Genomic DNA, 13,005 nt, shown 5'->3' on the forward strand with positions numbered 1-13,005 from the left:
GAAGCTAAAAGAAAGATACCGTCAAGAATGAGTAGACGTTTAAGAAACAAAATTTATGAGAGAATCATCAAGGAATTAGGATGAAATGAATACTTTCAATGTTTTTGATAATCAAAGTCTGTTATTTGTAAAAGCTGGATGCAAAAAGCAAGAAGTAATCTGTTCTGTGTTCGCTGCAGATAAGATAAGCAGCAATGGATTTAATCTGCCACAAAGGAAATTTATTTAGTTCAGACAGTAAAAAAAAAACTGTCTAATTATAAATACAGCTAAGCAGTGAAAGGGTCTGCAGGGGCAGCTCCCATCTACAGGATGGGAGCATTCAAGAACAATTTGGTCAAACATCTTTCAGTACTGGTTCAGGATTTGCTAATTCCATCTTGGAGTATGCAACTCTTGAGATGTCTCCCAGCCCTGAATTCTACCACTAACATTGCAGGAGCAACATCGTCTCAGCTATATGCTCCACACCACTGAAAATAAATAAATAAATCAACAAATACAACAAGAAAATAAAAGCAAATTTAACTGTGTTTTTTTGACTTAAAACCTTGAACCTAGACACCTCCACTCTATTAAGTAGAAACAGAAAGAAACCCACACAGTGGACTCATTTTCGGAAAGACAAAATCTTACATAAAGGACAGTACTGGTAACCACTCTCTGCAGGCAAAAGTTTCAATCAAGAGTGATTGGAACAATCATTATCAGTAGATTTTCAACTGTCATTCTGTGCTTTACCATGGTCACTCAAATCTTTCCAAAGAGGTTTCAGAGGGAAAGCAAACACTTTGCTGCAACTAACCTAGATTTGCAACCAGAAGCTGTCAAACTAGGCCAGCAAAATGCTGTGTCTGCAATAATTACTTGTGGTAATTAATACCGGGTACCCTGTGGTACCCAGCTGTACCCTACAGTACTGCTTCCCAGCAAGCTCCAGACAAGATGTTTGGAAGAAAGATGAGGCACAGACAGGAGGTTACTCTTGATGAGAATCTGGACTGCAGTGTTCACAACAAAGTTTAACTACCCAAGACGTAGCATGTATTTTGGTGTAACAAATCCAAATCACGTCTACTGCATCACTCACTAGCTTTTCTGTTGTTTGGTTGTTTTGGCTTTTAAATAAAAGTGATAACCTCTCCAGAGCAATACGTCTTCTCAAATCATCTCAGAAAGAAAAATGGGATTCCACTGTATTACTTTGCAGGCCTGCAGCCATGCAGGCACATCTAGTGTTTGCTAAACTTGAGAAGTCTCACCTGATTGATGATTCAGTGAAAACAAGAGGATACTTTTCAAATGCCATTGAACCAATGGTAGGAGGCTCTGCTTTCACCAGAATGAGTTTAGCCAAAATTGCCATTGCCTCATCCTTTACAAGGGCGTCTGTACCAGAGAAGCAATGCTCAATGTACTTTAGAAAGCGTGGAAGAAAATGCTAAAGGAGAAAAAAAAAAAAAAAAAAATCAAGGTTTAATAAGTCTTTTTAACTGTCATTAAAAACCACAAGGAACACATGACACCAGCTACAGAGGAAGCCAAACATGCACAAGTGAACTACCAATGCAGCAGATGTCTCATCAGTTCTGGTGCCCCAAGTCACCAACACAGAGACACCTTGACACCCGAGTTGGGACAGTCATTTGATGGAAAAATTCAATCTGCCCAAAATCCAGTCTTATCAGGACTTTCCAGATCCCTGACTTTGCTTTCACATCCCATTTTATTCGTATGACTCCTCACAGATCACCAGTTTCAGGCCTGATCTATCAGACATCCCTTACTCTGCATTTCCACTTACCTTCTCTAAAACTCCTTCTCCTCACCCTATCCATAACAATCCCACACCCTTACTTGTCAGCAGACAAACTTCTCTCTGTGAACTAACAGTTTCTCCAAGCCTAAGCATCATTACCAAGTTCTAACACAATGGCATCGTCAACCTCTTTCCCAACTGTAGAAGGACTTTCCTGCTCAGGTGTCTCACATCTCACACCGCCTTTGGCAATAAAAATAAGCACAATGCACGAGAGCTTTCACCTACCCTCTCAAATTGCTTCATTGTGAACATCGTTTCAGAGAAGTCCAAAAGCAAGCGCCATTCAAATTCACTTGCGAATACCTGCAAGATGCAAATGAAAGGTTGACAGAAACACATTTACAAGAGACATTTTATACTTAAGTCTCCATTGTCCATGGGACGTATTTTCTGGTTTATCAATCAGCCCTGCTGTAAACTCTCAGACACCCAGCCTCTCCGTTCACAGCTAGCATGGTTTGTTATGCAGCCACACACAGCGATATTGTTTCCAGTCACAGCTCAGGTACAGAAACAGCATGGCCCTTTCAGCAACCCCTGGGGGATACAAACTGGCTCCGTGCAAAGATAGCTTAGGTATCCCTTTAAAGTGATGTGGAAAATGTAAACTAAAGTTGTAGTACTGTAGCACATATGCATTGTTAGAAAGAAGCTTAGGCCCAGAAGATCTTTGGGCTCTGCATTCTTTCCGTGTACCTCCCAGTACGCAGGACCATACTTGAGGTATACACAACCATACTTGGCTGCAAAAAGTTTACCACCTCAGTGGGGGAGCCAACCTACATGCTTCTGAAAGAACCAAGACTGCAACAGTTCCTGACTGCACATGGAATCGGTGCTTCTCAAGGCTGAGATGTGCAACACAGAAATATGCACCCAGAACTTCTTTCCCAGGCCCTTCAGGTTATAAGGACAGCTTTAAGCCTCCTCCAGCTCAACAGAAGCCCACACAAGTATAGTCAAATGTTTGAAGGATCACATCTCCTGAGCAAAACTGGACTCATGCCACAGGCAGAACTAATCTTACTTCAGCACAAGCCAACACTGACGTCCACATGAAATGTTTTTAAAGAATTGATAACAGCCTTATTTTCCCATTGCAAATCACTAACTGTTCAGCAGTTTAGTGGAAAATGTACTTTTTGAACCAAGTCCAATGCACAGACTGGCTTAATCTAGGAGAGAACATGCTCCCTCTCTGTTCTCCCTCCTTTCTCTACAGATTCTGCAGGTGTTCAAAGCAGGGCCTGTTTTGCATTGCAAATATGTCTGCCACAGTAGAATCATTATAGCATGCTGACAGACTTTGCAAGACTCTCAAGGAGTCCCAGGACTACAGCAGCATTATTTTAGACGTTGGGCAGCTTCTCTCTTATCAGTGCGAAAAACCTAAAGGGAACCTTACAGTCTGTTGCCCAGCCTGAAGCAGAATGTCCTGAAATCACACTGTCATAGGGAACTTGGACTCTGCGATTTCTCCTGTAAGAAAAAGTCTTTGTTACCTTCTCAATAGCTTCCTTGGTCAAAGAATCAGGCAAAAAAACATTCTCAGCCAGTAGTAATGCAGAAATGGCACTCAGCAGGGTCTTGCAGCAAGATGGCAAGAGATCTGATGTTTGTAACATTTTCATTAAAACCTGAAACAAAAGAGAGAACTGATATTTGTGTGTTGATGTGGTGATTGTCTGGTCTGAATGACCTACAAGGTCTCTGAAAGAGGAAGACATGGTGTTCTAAGCTTCAGCCCACAGAAATGAACCCTACTCATCCTATCAAAATTTGAAGGCATTAAATCTGTATTTGAACCCACAGGGTGAAACTGCTCTACCAGATACAGGTCTTGCTCTCCTCCACAGTAGCAGAATTTACAGCACAGCACAGCCTCTATGTTCACCTCATCATCTCTCTTTTCCCCTTGCTTATTTAAAAGGACTACACCAGCATTAAACAATAATGGAAAACTTTCATGGGACTGGAGAGATAGCAATACTCCCAGTAAATCTCTCTGTTCACTTGACTCAAATTGTGAAACTATTAATGCAGCAGGAACGTTTCAGGATACTGCAGCTGACCATACATACCTCTTCCAGGTTCAATTGATACTTCTTTGGCAAGCCATGCAAAGTGATGGTTTAACCTACCTGACAGACCTCTTCAGGCAATGAGACTTTGGATCCATTTGCATGTTTCAACAGGATCAGATATGCTTGCAGAATCCTTTCCATCTGCTCTGAAGCCATGCAACAGTTGGCCTTAGTTATTTTGCTTTGCAAGTCTAAGAGTGACTCCTGTTTAAAAAAAAAAAAAAAAAGAAAAGAAAATGATTCAGAGAAATGATCAGCCCCTGTTTCAATTGCTGCTATTTGAAAGCCATTCTGAAGTATCAACATTTCATCAGCCCAACAAACTATTGCTGACTCCCTCACTTATGTTCAACGAACTAAACCTTCCAGAAATACCACAGGATTCCCATTTTGTAAAAAAAAGCATCCTGCATTCCTTGGACAGAAACACAAATACCTGCCAAGATAAGGTCAAAAAATTACAAACCAAACAGGGAAGAGGAAGAGAAAGAGGACTCATCTCCAAACCCACAGTGGTATGGAAGCACCCAGCTTCCACTGGAGATCACCAAAATTTAAGTGCTTTTATACTTTAGCATCCTTATGGTAACATGGATTCTGAGAGGCTGCTCATATAATCTACATTATGTAGATAATGGAGCTGCCCTGGATCACTCTCATCTGTGCCTCTTTCTGTCAAGAGAACGTAAAATCCTATCCTTGGTCCTATAAACTGAACCCAGTTTAGAGACCTATCATAGATACTGTCATCATTTTCCTCTGAGGACAATACTGAGCACAACTAACTAGCTCCAAAGGTAAACAAACAAACAAACAAACAAACAAACAAACAACAACAACAACAAAAAAAAAAAACAAAAAAAAACAAGCCTTAATAAACAGCAAGAGAACTATGTGATGAAATCCTAGGAACTGATGACAACTGCAGGTGACAGATTCCAGGATTACAAAACATCCAGTGACAAACAATTCTGTGTCTAATAAACAATCAGATAGCAACTACTATCATACTGTGTGAGGTAGGAGGAACAGGAAGGGATTTTCAGGGTAACTATGGACAGTCACAAGTAGAGAGTTCCCAGTACCACACAAACTGGACTATTTACCAAAATTGGAAGGACTGCCTTCAATTAGGTTTGCATGACTACCATTTCTTCCAAACTCCAATTTCACCCTTCTGAGAAGCAAAACTACCAAAATATGTTGTCAACTACAAGAAGTTTCAACATCCCTCAGCAAATCCCACTCCTTAGGAAGAAAACATCTAAACGGTCATCAGGTAAGTAAAAACTACTTGCTAAGTAAGCCCTTGCTCATCGTTCAACATCACCCTGACTCAGCAGAGCACAGCCCATGGTACACAGCTCTACTCCCTCATACCTCAGGATGTAGCCACAGAGAAGCAACACAGGAAAACCCAGACTGAAAAACGCCTGTGATTCGCAACACTTGGCTCCGGGGCTTAAATGTGGCTCTCCAAGTTCAGCCCAAGTCTTTGACGTAAAGAGAGCTGCAGCAAAAGAGGCTTCCCCTTCACCATCGCAAAGTAGGTTTGGAACCACTGGTAGTTTGGAACCACTAGTAGTTTGGAACCACTAGTATGTTTAGTTCAGTAGTATAAGAAAAGCTTTAACCCCAGCAAGGGGCCTGCAATACCTGTCTCTGCAAAGGGAAGCCCTACAAACCCTCCTTGCCCAGATGTGCAACTGAGCTCCAAGTCTCACCCAGCGGTTCCCTTACTAATCACAGGGCAGCACAGCCACCTATTTCACTCTGAACTTGCAAGAGAAGAGTGGGACTTTCTACCATACACGTCACTGTAGTTAATGTTTCCAGAGGATGTAAAACTCAGTTCTGGTCTAATAGGACAAAAATAGTTTTCTTGGTAAGTGCGCACAGCTTTTTTTCAGTCTCTCGTGAACAGGAGAAAAAAAAAAAGTAAATCAGTGTACCTCCAGGCACTTGAAAACAATATCAAAATGCTCCTTATGGATATGCACCACAGCTGATCTGATCATCCGCTCAAAGGCTTCTCCAACAGTTATCCATGGTAGTTCAATCTCCTCTTCAGTAACTGGCCCCAGTTTTACCAGAATTAACTTCACAGCCTGTACAAGAAAAGAGCATATCATATCCTTATACTCAGAAAATAAATCCAGCGATTCTAAAGTTTGTTAGAGCGAGATACTGCTAAAATATTTTAGTGATCTCAGTTCTCTCTAGAATGATTAGTGGAAAAAAATAGGCTATCACTTAAATTCTGAATTGTTTTTTTGATTAATATGGAGGGTATGAAGTATGTATAGTGTTAGCAAGCTGTACCGTTTTAATATATAGAAATATATAGGAATGACAAAAAACAACCTTCCCATCTCATAAAAGATTTTTAGACAGCAGCTTTCAGATCCTGTTAAATAATGAACAGCACGTTCATCACTAGGGATCTACTAAGGAGAACAAGGCAATACTCAATGGTTTCACAAAGAACTCCATTACAGCAACATTTACACCAGCTATCTTTTTTTCTTGTCTTTACCGTCTCTGCACAAGAGTGGAACATGTTTCGAACACCCTTGCACATCTCAAAAAGTAGCTGTCCTACACCTTCCACCTTCTCGGGGTGCTCCCTCAGGTCACCGAACATCAAATTGAAGAGGGCATTTTTATCAGAAACCTGCAAAACACAAGGATACAAAAATGTCATCTTCTATTCAGAGTTACCAGGTGAAAAGATGCAATGAAATGACTCTACAGCACCACATTATTCTTCTAGTCTTGTGCCTTCAGTACAAGTCTTGTGCCATCAGTACAAACTCGCTATTTCTGCAACCACCATGGCAGAAAAAATCAGCTATTCAGTTGTTACAAGTCCCCTTGCCTAAATGAACACAGGCCTACTAAGGCCATTGCAAATGAAATACGTCCTTTTGATTACTCCTATGATTGTAGAGTTAATCATGGCATAAATGCACCACTAAATTGGTGCTAACTGAAACACAAAGGTCAGCGCTCTGGCATGGAAAGAGACGTGTATCAGCTGAAAGCAGAATGCAGTCATCCAAAACTATAACAACACCTGGGAACACTGCAAATATTTCTGGCCTCAGATTCTGAAACCCTCTGTGCCCGAGGACTTCACTCAAAGTTCAGCAACTTTGGAAAACAACTAAACAAATGTGCTTTATTAAGGTCTCTCAACTTAGGACAAGAATGGGGATACCCAAATTTGCTAGTCATTCTCAGGAATTCTGTTTTTTTGTGTGTGTGTGTATTTTGACCAAAAACAAACAAACAAAAAACCAACACAAAACAAACCAACCAACAACTACTGCTGTCTTTCCTTACTCCATGAAAAGCTGCTGTTTGGCCTTAATTGATCTGCCTGTGAACGTTAAATAATCTGATTTTCAGGAGTGCAAAAAGGTTGTCACAAGAACTTGTTCTACAAAGGCTTTAAAGCATTATTGAAAAAGCCAGTGAGAAAACGTGTGTCTACAAACCAAAGCCTCCCTTTTGCAAGATGACCCATTTGGTTTAACTACTTTTAAAACAGAGAATGCTAAGGCCTCTATTTGCCACTGCTGATATGAAGTACATGACATATTCAGCAAAACATTCACTGAAAATCACAACTCGAGACATGCAGGATGCCAGTTCAGGCCTTGTAAGCTCTCCTTTATAGAAAACTTGTTACATATTGAAGCCAAAAGCCACCACAAAATGGAGAAAGTGTCAAGGTACAAACACCTCACTTACCTTTCTCATTAGAAAGACAAAACTTTCAGCAGCAAAGTTTCTGATGTGAAGCTTGTGGTGAGCCAGCAGGGTGCTGTACAGGCTACAAAGACACACAATAATAAACTGTCTTAAAGGGAGTGCAATAATTACCACCAATTGTTTTTAAAAATATGTTTGCAGTTTACATTGTCACGTCTTACAAACACCAAGAATCTGTCCTAAAGAGGGCAAATACCTTCCTCAATTCCATTCCTTCCCACCCTCCCAGTGTAAAGAAGAGTCTTGGAAAGAAGATCAAATGGTAACACCAGACTACTTAAGCTGCAGACTAGATACCTCAAACAGTTCTGGATCCACACAGATCCAATTGCAGCATCAAGATTTTCAACAGATAACACTCAGCAGCACTAAGTGAAAACAAAGCTGATTTGATATACCAGATTTCTACTTCAGCTGAGCCAACAAGTTCTCTTGTGCATGTAAATTTTCCAAAGATACAATTTAGAGGGGTGACAAGTATTTGCAGTTCTCTGGTAAATATCAGTAATGGTTACAGGTGGCTCAGCACATGTTAAGTGCAGAGAGTGGTGCCTCAGATTCACAGCCAAACAGATGTTTTTGCAATATGCCTGACAACTTTTGCTGGGTTGGGGAAGAAATCTGTAACCCATCTTTTGCTCCATCTGTTCTGAATTGAAAGACAGAAGACTTCTAGTAGGAAGCAACATGGACCCACTGACTATGACAAAAAGAAAAAACAAAACGCTACCAGAGTAGCATAAGATTGAACAAGCAGTCATAGTGGGTCAGACCACAGGTTCATCCAGCACAGTACTCAGTCTCTAGCAGCAGCCAGGAGCAGGTGCCTGGGAAAAGTTTAAAAACAGGGCAAGCACATACAAAAACAGCTTTTAGCCACCTGCAGCTCAAGGACTTCTCAAACCAGAAGTGGTTCCTATGCATTTGGAAATTCCCTCAAACTTGGTCAGTTTTCCTTTGAGCTTATGCCAACCTTCTACATGCACAGCATCCTATGGCAAAGAGTTTCACAGCATACAAAACTGTGCACTGCTTGTCTGCTTTTTCACTAAACAGACAGGAAGAAGGGAAGCACATAAAGGGAAAAATGCTGCAACAGCAGCAATTAAAGACTCAAAGGAATCCATTTAATGTCATTAACTCAAGGAGTCTGCAATTGGAAAAACAGAAATGATACAAATATGACTGAGGTACTTGACAGGCACCCAAGAGACCTGTGTTGAATTTAGACTTGTTTAAACTGTCATTGTCTTTCTGAGTTTTGTCTACCCAGCTGAGGTACCTGCTTCCTCTCCTATCACCACCACACCAGGAGAAGAGAGGGCCAAGCACTCAAAACTGCAGACCAACCAATTCCCCTCCTCCGATACAGTGCCTGTGCAAGTCAGGAGGATCTCAAAGGAGCTGCATATGATAACACAGCTCACAGTCTGTTTCAGAAAGCAGAGAAAGCACGCTAACAATTATATACTGAAGCATTAAGCCAGATATTTGTCTGGAACTGGCATTCCTATAGCATTTAATAACAGCTGATCAAGGCAGACATTAAATACAGCCTTTACCTGTAAATGTTACTTATGTCCTTCACCATCAATCTCCACAAGTATTTGTAGAGATAGGAAAGAGAGGTAAAAGCCCATTCCAGCAACTCTGTGTCCTGCGTATCCAGTAAATTGGTGATGGCCAGGAAGAAGTCATGGAAGTGAGGATAGAAATCAGCCTGGAGATCTCGAGCCAGATGCACCACTAGACTGTTTCAGAAAATACAGTGTTAGTTTATTTTAAAATAAACCAATAAGAACCTAGACAAGCATTGTTTGCAATCTAGCACAATCTCTTTGGAAAGACAGACAGCATCACTCTTGCTTCTCACTTTAAGTATCATCTATTAGGCAGCTGTGAACGGCAAGTTTGAAAATTCAAAATACTTCAAATAGGTAACATTAAACAAGAAGATATGGACAATCCATGCCAACCAAAGCACATTAATTTCTGTCTGACACTCAGGAGGCGCTCATGCTAATTTGCTTGCCTTGTCATAGTTTTCTTCCTTTATTTATTATTTTTTTTAAGACTTAAGACCATGAAGCTCTATAAGATAAATGCCAATTATCTAATCCCATTTTGTGCATCTCATTGCTATACTTCTTTCCTCATGTACAATAAAGAAAAAGAACACTTACAACAGAACTTGAATTACTTGTAATACCTTCAGATTTCTGACTATATTTTGTTAACAAGTACTTACTCTAACAAGGGTTGGTAGGCAAGACTGCCTTTGACTTGCAAATGTGTCTTCAAGCTCTGCACAACAGTACTCTGGTAATAGACCAGCTGGTTGAAGGACTGGCATTTGTTGGCCACTTCCTTGTAGAACTGCACTGTTCAAAGCACAAAAAAGAAACCATGATAACTCTAGTCCAGTTCCTGGTGAACATGAAGGATGCTAAAAGCTAATAGCTCTCCAGAGCCCAATACAAAACCTGAACAACAGAAAATCTCCCAGGAGGCTCTGGATGCAGAAGAAATGTATTTTTACAGTTTAGGGCAACATCAACAAATAAAAATTAGGTACCAAAATGCTGAGTAAGGTTCAGTTCCCTCCATTTCTGTAGTCCTTCAAAAAAGTAGGTTTCAACCTCCTGTCAAAATAAAGACAAAATAACAGTTTGTCAACTCCTATGAAAACAGCCTGTAAAGATGAGACGTTCTAATGAAAAGAACTATCAAGTGCTTCAAACATTTTAAGAATATTTTTTAAAGTTGTGATGACTTCACTTCAAAGGATGCTTTGGAATTTACCTGAAAATAAGACTTTTGCTTCTATATTCAAAAAACATTTGAAAATATTTTCTGGTGATAGGACTCGTTTACATAACTGCTTTCTAGACTTCCATTGACTGGCCTAGATAATCTAAGATGCTGAACTGTGCTGTGAGCACACAGCACAAATGCTCTGGGATTTCTTTTGGCATCATTACAGCTATTGAATGGGAAATTCACAAAAACAACCCAGCTGGCCCGGAGGCTATAACCTGCTAAGCACTGCATTCATGGTGATGATCTACAGGACACGCGGATGACCTTTTAATGATCTATAAAGACATGCATGTGCTATGACTATTGTAACTCCTCAGCATCCTTAAGTCTTTGCAGAGCTGGACCTAGAACTGCTGTCAGAGCCATGTCTTCCACGCTCAGAGGCCCAGGAGCTACATGGAACCCACCAGGATGATGCTGTCAAAGAGTCTCTATGGCAATACTGTGAAATGTTTCAAGAAGAAAAGGGGAACAAAGCAGGAAATGAGGCCCTGGAAAAGGCAACTCTTCCATGAGCAACTCCTTTTTCTAATTCCCCTCCCCAAGAGAAGTTTTTAAGTGAGTATTTCAGGGAGTGTGTCTACTTGTGCTGTGATCAGAGGGCCTCTTGCAGAACATGACTGCTGTCGCTTTTCTCACCTCAGCATAGCTTCCAGTTCTGTCAATCCGGTGAATAATGTCAATGTTAACATTACTTAGGCGCTCCGAAAAGGTGAGAAACTGTAAAACAAATGGACATACATGTTTTTGCTCTGTTCTGACAACTTAGGAAGACTTTCTTAATAGCACACGCATTACAAAGAACCCGCTTCTGGAGGTTGACTATAAAATAGCACCAATCAATCTGTAAATACCTCAATCCCAATCTGAAAGCAAAAAAAAAGAGCTCACAGTACCAATGAAGGGGGAGAGGGCGTTCGTAACCAAAGAGAAGAATTAAAAGCCCACCCCGCAACACCTTGAGCCGCAGGCTGCTGCTGGTGCACCGAAGGGCCCGGCACAGGGAGCCCTTGGGGACATGTGTCCCCAAAACACGGTGAAAGCGATGCAGGAAAATTCAGCCACCTTTACCCAGATGCCCAGCGGCTGCTAAGGCTAAATTCAGGCCCGTAATCCCCCCCCCCCCAGCTCCGTGTAGGTGGCAGCGCCGCCCCGGTACCAAACCCTAGCGACCCGGCGAGGCGGGCGCTCACCCGGTACGTGTTCCCCGACTTGGGGGCCGGGGGCTTGCCCGGCATGGTGGCGGCGGCCACACGTGCAGCGCTACTCTCTGGGCGCCGCCATGCCGGCCGGGGCTGCCGGGAGCAGGAGGAGGAGAACGAGGAGGAGGAGGAGGAGGAGGAAGGGGCGGGCGGAAGGGGCGGGCAGCGGGGCTGTGGCTGGCTCCGGCCGGGGTTTGGCTGCGTCCCGCCCGCCCCGCAGCCGAGGGGGTGTCGCTGCCTTGGCCAGGACCTGCGGCTCCCGGAGGAGCTTGGCCCGAGTTCCCCCTCCTCCGGCCCGCCTCTGTTTTTGGGAAATAGCGACAGACTGTCACGGGCAGACAGTGATAGGGCAAGGGGGAGTGGTTTTAAACTAAAAGGGGAGATTAGATTAGATTAGATGTTAGGAAGAAATTCTTCACTGTAAAGGTGGTGAGGCACAGGCTGCCCAGAGAAGCCTCGTCCCTGGAGGTGGGGACCTAAGCCATTCTATTAAAGCAGGGAGAAGGTTCTAGGTCGATGGATGCAACTGTCAGCTAAGCAATGATGGCAGGGGATAAAATCACAGAATTGTAGGGGCTGGAAGGGACCTCAAGAGATGATTGTGTCCAACCCCCCTGCCAAAGCAGATTCCCTAGAGCAAGTTGCTCAGGTATGTGTCCAGACAGGCCTTGAATATCTTCAGAGAAGGAGACTCCACAAGCTCCCTGGTCAGCCTGTTCCAGTGCTCCATCACCCTCATCGTGAAGTTCTTTCTCAAATTGGTGTGGAACTTCGTGTGCTCCATTTTGTGGCCATTGCCCCTTGTCCGGTCCCCCCAACCACTGAAAAGAGGTTGGCCATATCCCTCTGTCTCCCACACTTAAGGCATTTATAAACCTTGATAAGATCCCCTCTCCGTCTTCTCAAGGATGAATAGACCCAGGTCTCTTAGCTTTTCCTCATAGGGGAGATACTCCTGGCCCCATATCATCTTTGTGGACCTCTGCTGGACTCTTTCCAGGAGATCCCCGTCTTTTTTGTAGCTGAGAGCCCAGAACTGGACACAGTACTCCAGGTGAGGCCTGATCAGGGCCTCACTTGGTCATCACACAGCTATGCCCACTGCTTTTGGTAGACTTTTGTCCAGAACTCAGGGAAAAACAAACAAACAAACAAACAAAAAAATCCCAGGCAAAGTAAGTGCAAACTAATGCCTCACAAATAACTTTGTACTACTGATCATTGTGTGCTGCTGTGCTCACAGAAGTACCAGGGACTGTGGGAGCTTCTGGCTGTGGTTGCAATTGTGGAGGTAGAAAGT

The 13,005-nt window shown here is 42.6% G+C and overlaps 1 protein-coding gene across 1 annotated transcript in view; it reads right to left on the reverse strand.

The window, feature by feature from the left end:
• Positions 1-11,816, reverse strand: part of UTP20 (UTP20 small subunit processome component) — a 64,734-nt gene extending 52,918 nt beyond the window's left edge. Inside the window, exons 1-12 of the mRNA XM_035336179.1 lie at positions 11,697-11,816; positions 11,143-11,223; positions 10,259-10,325; positions 9,932-10,064; positions 9,246-9,434; positions 7,663-7,744; positions 6,443-6,580; positions 5,859-6,014; positions 3,964-4,110; positions 3,325-3,459; positions 2,048-2,125; positions 1,263-1,441 (exon numbers count right to left, since the gene is read on the reverse strand). Of these exons, the coding sequence (XP_035192070.1) occupies positions 1,263-1,441; positions 2,048-2,125; positions 3,325-3,459; positions 3,964-4,110; positions 5,859-6,014; positions 6,443-6,580; positions 7,663-7,744; positions 9,246-9,434; positions 9,932-10,064; positions 10,259-10,325; positions 11,143-11,223; positions 11,697-11,741 (1,430 nt within the window). The 5' untranslated portion in view covers positions 11,742-11,816. The remainder of the gene's footprint in view (positions 1-1,262; positions 1,442-2,047; positions 2,126-3,324; positions 3,460-3,963; positions 4,111-5,858; positions 6,015-6,442; positions 6,581-7,662; positions 7,745-9,245; positions 9,435-9,931; positions 10,065-10,258; positions 10,326-11,142; positions 11,224-11,696) is intronic.
• Between the last annotated feature and the right edge of the window lie 1,189 nt (positions 11,817-13,005).

This window comes from Oxyura jamaicensis, chromosome 1, assembly GCF_011077185.1.
Source record: "Oxyura jamaicensis isolate SHBP4307 breed ruddy duck chromosome 1, BPBGC_Ojam_1.0, whole genome shotgun sequence".
NCBI lineage: Eukaryota > Metazoa > Chordata > Aves > Anseriformes > Anatidae > Oxyura > Oxyura jamaicensis.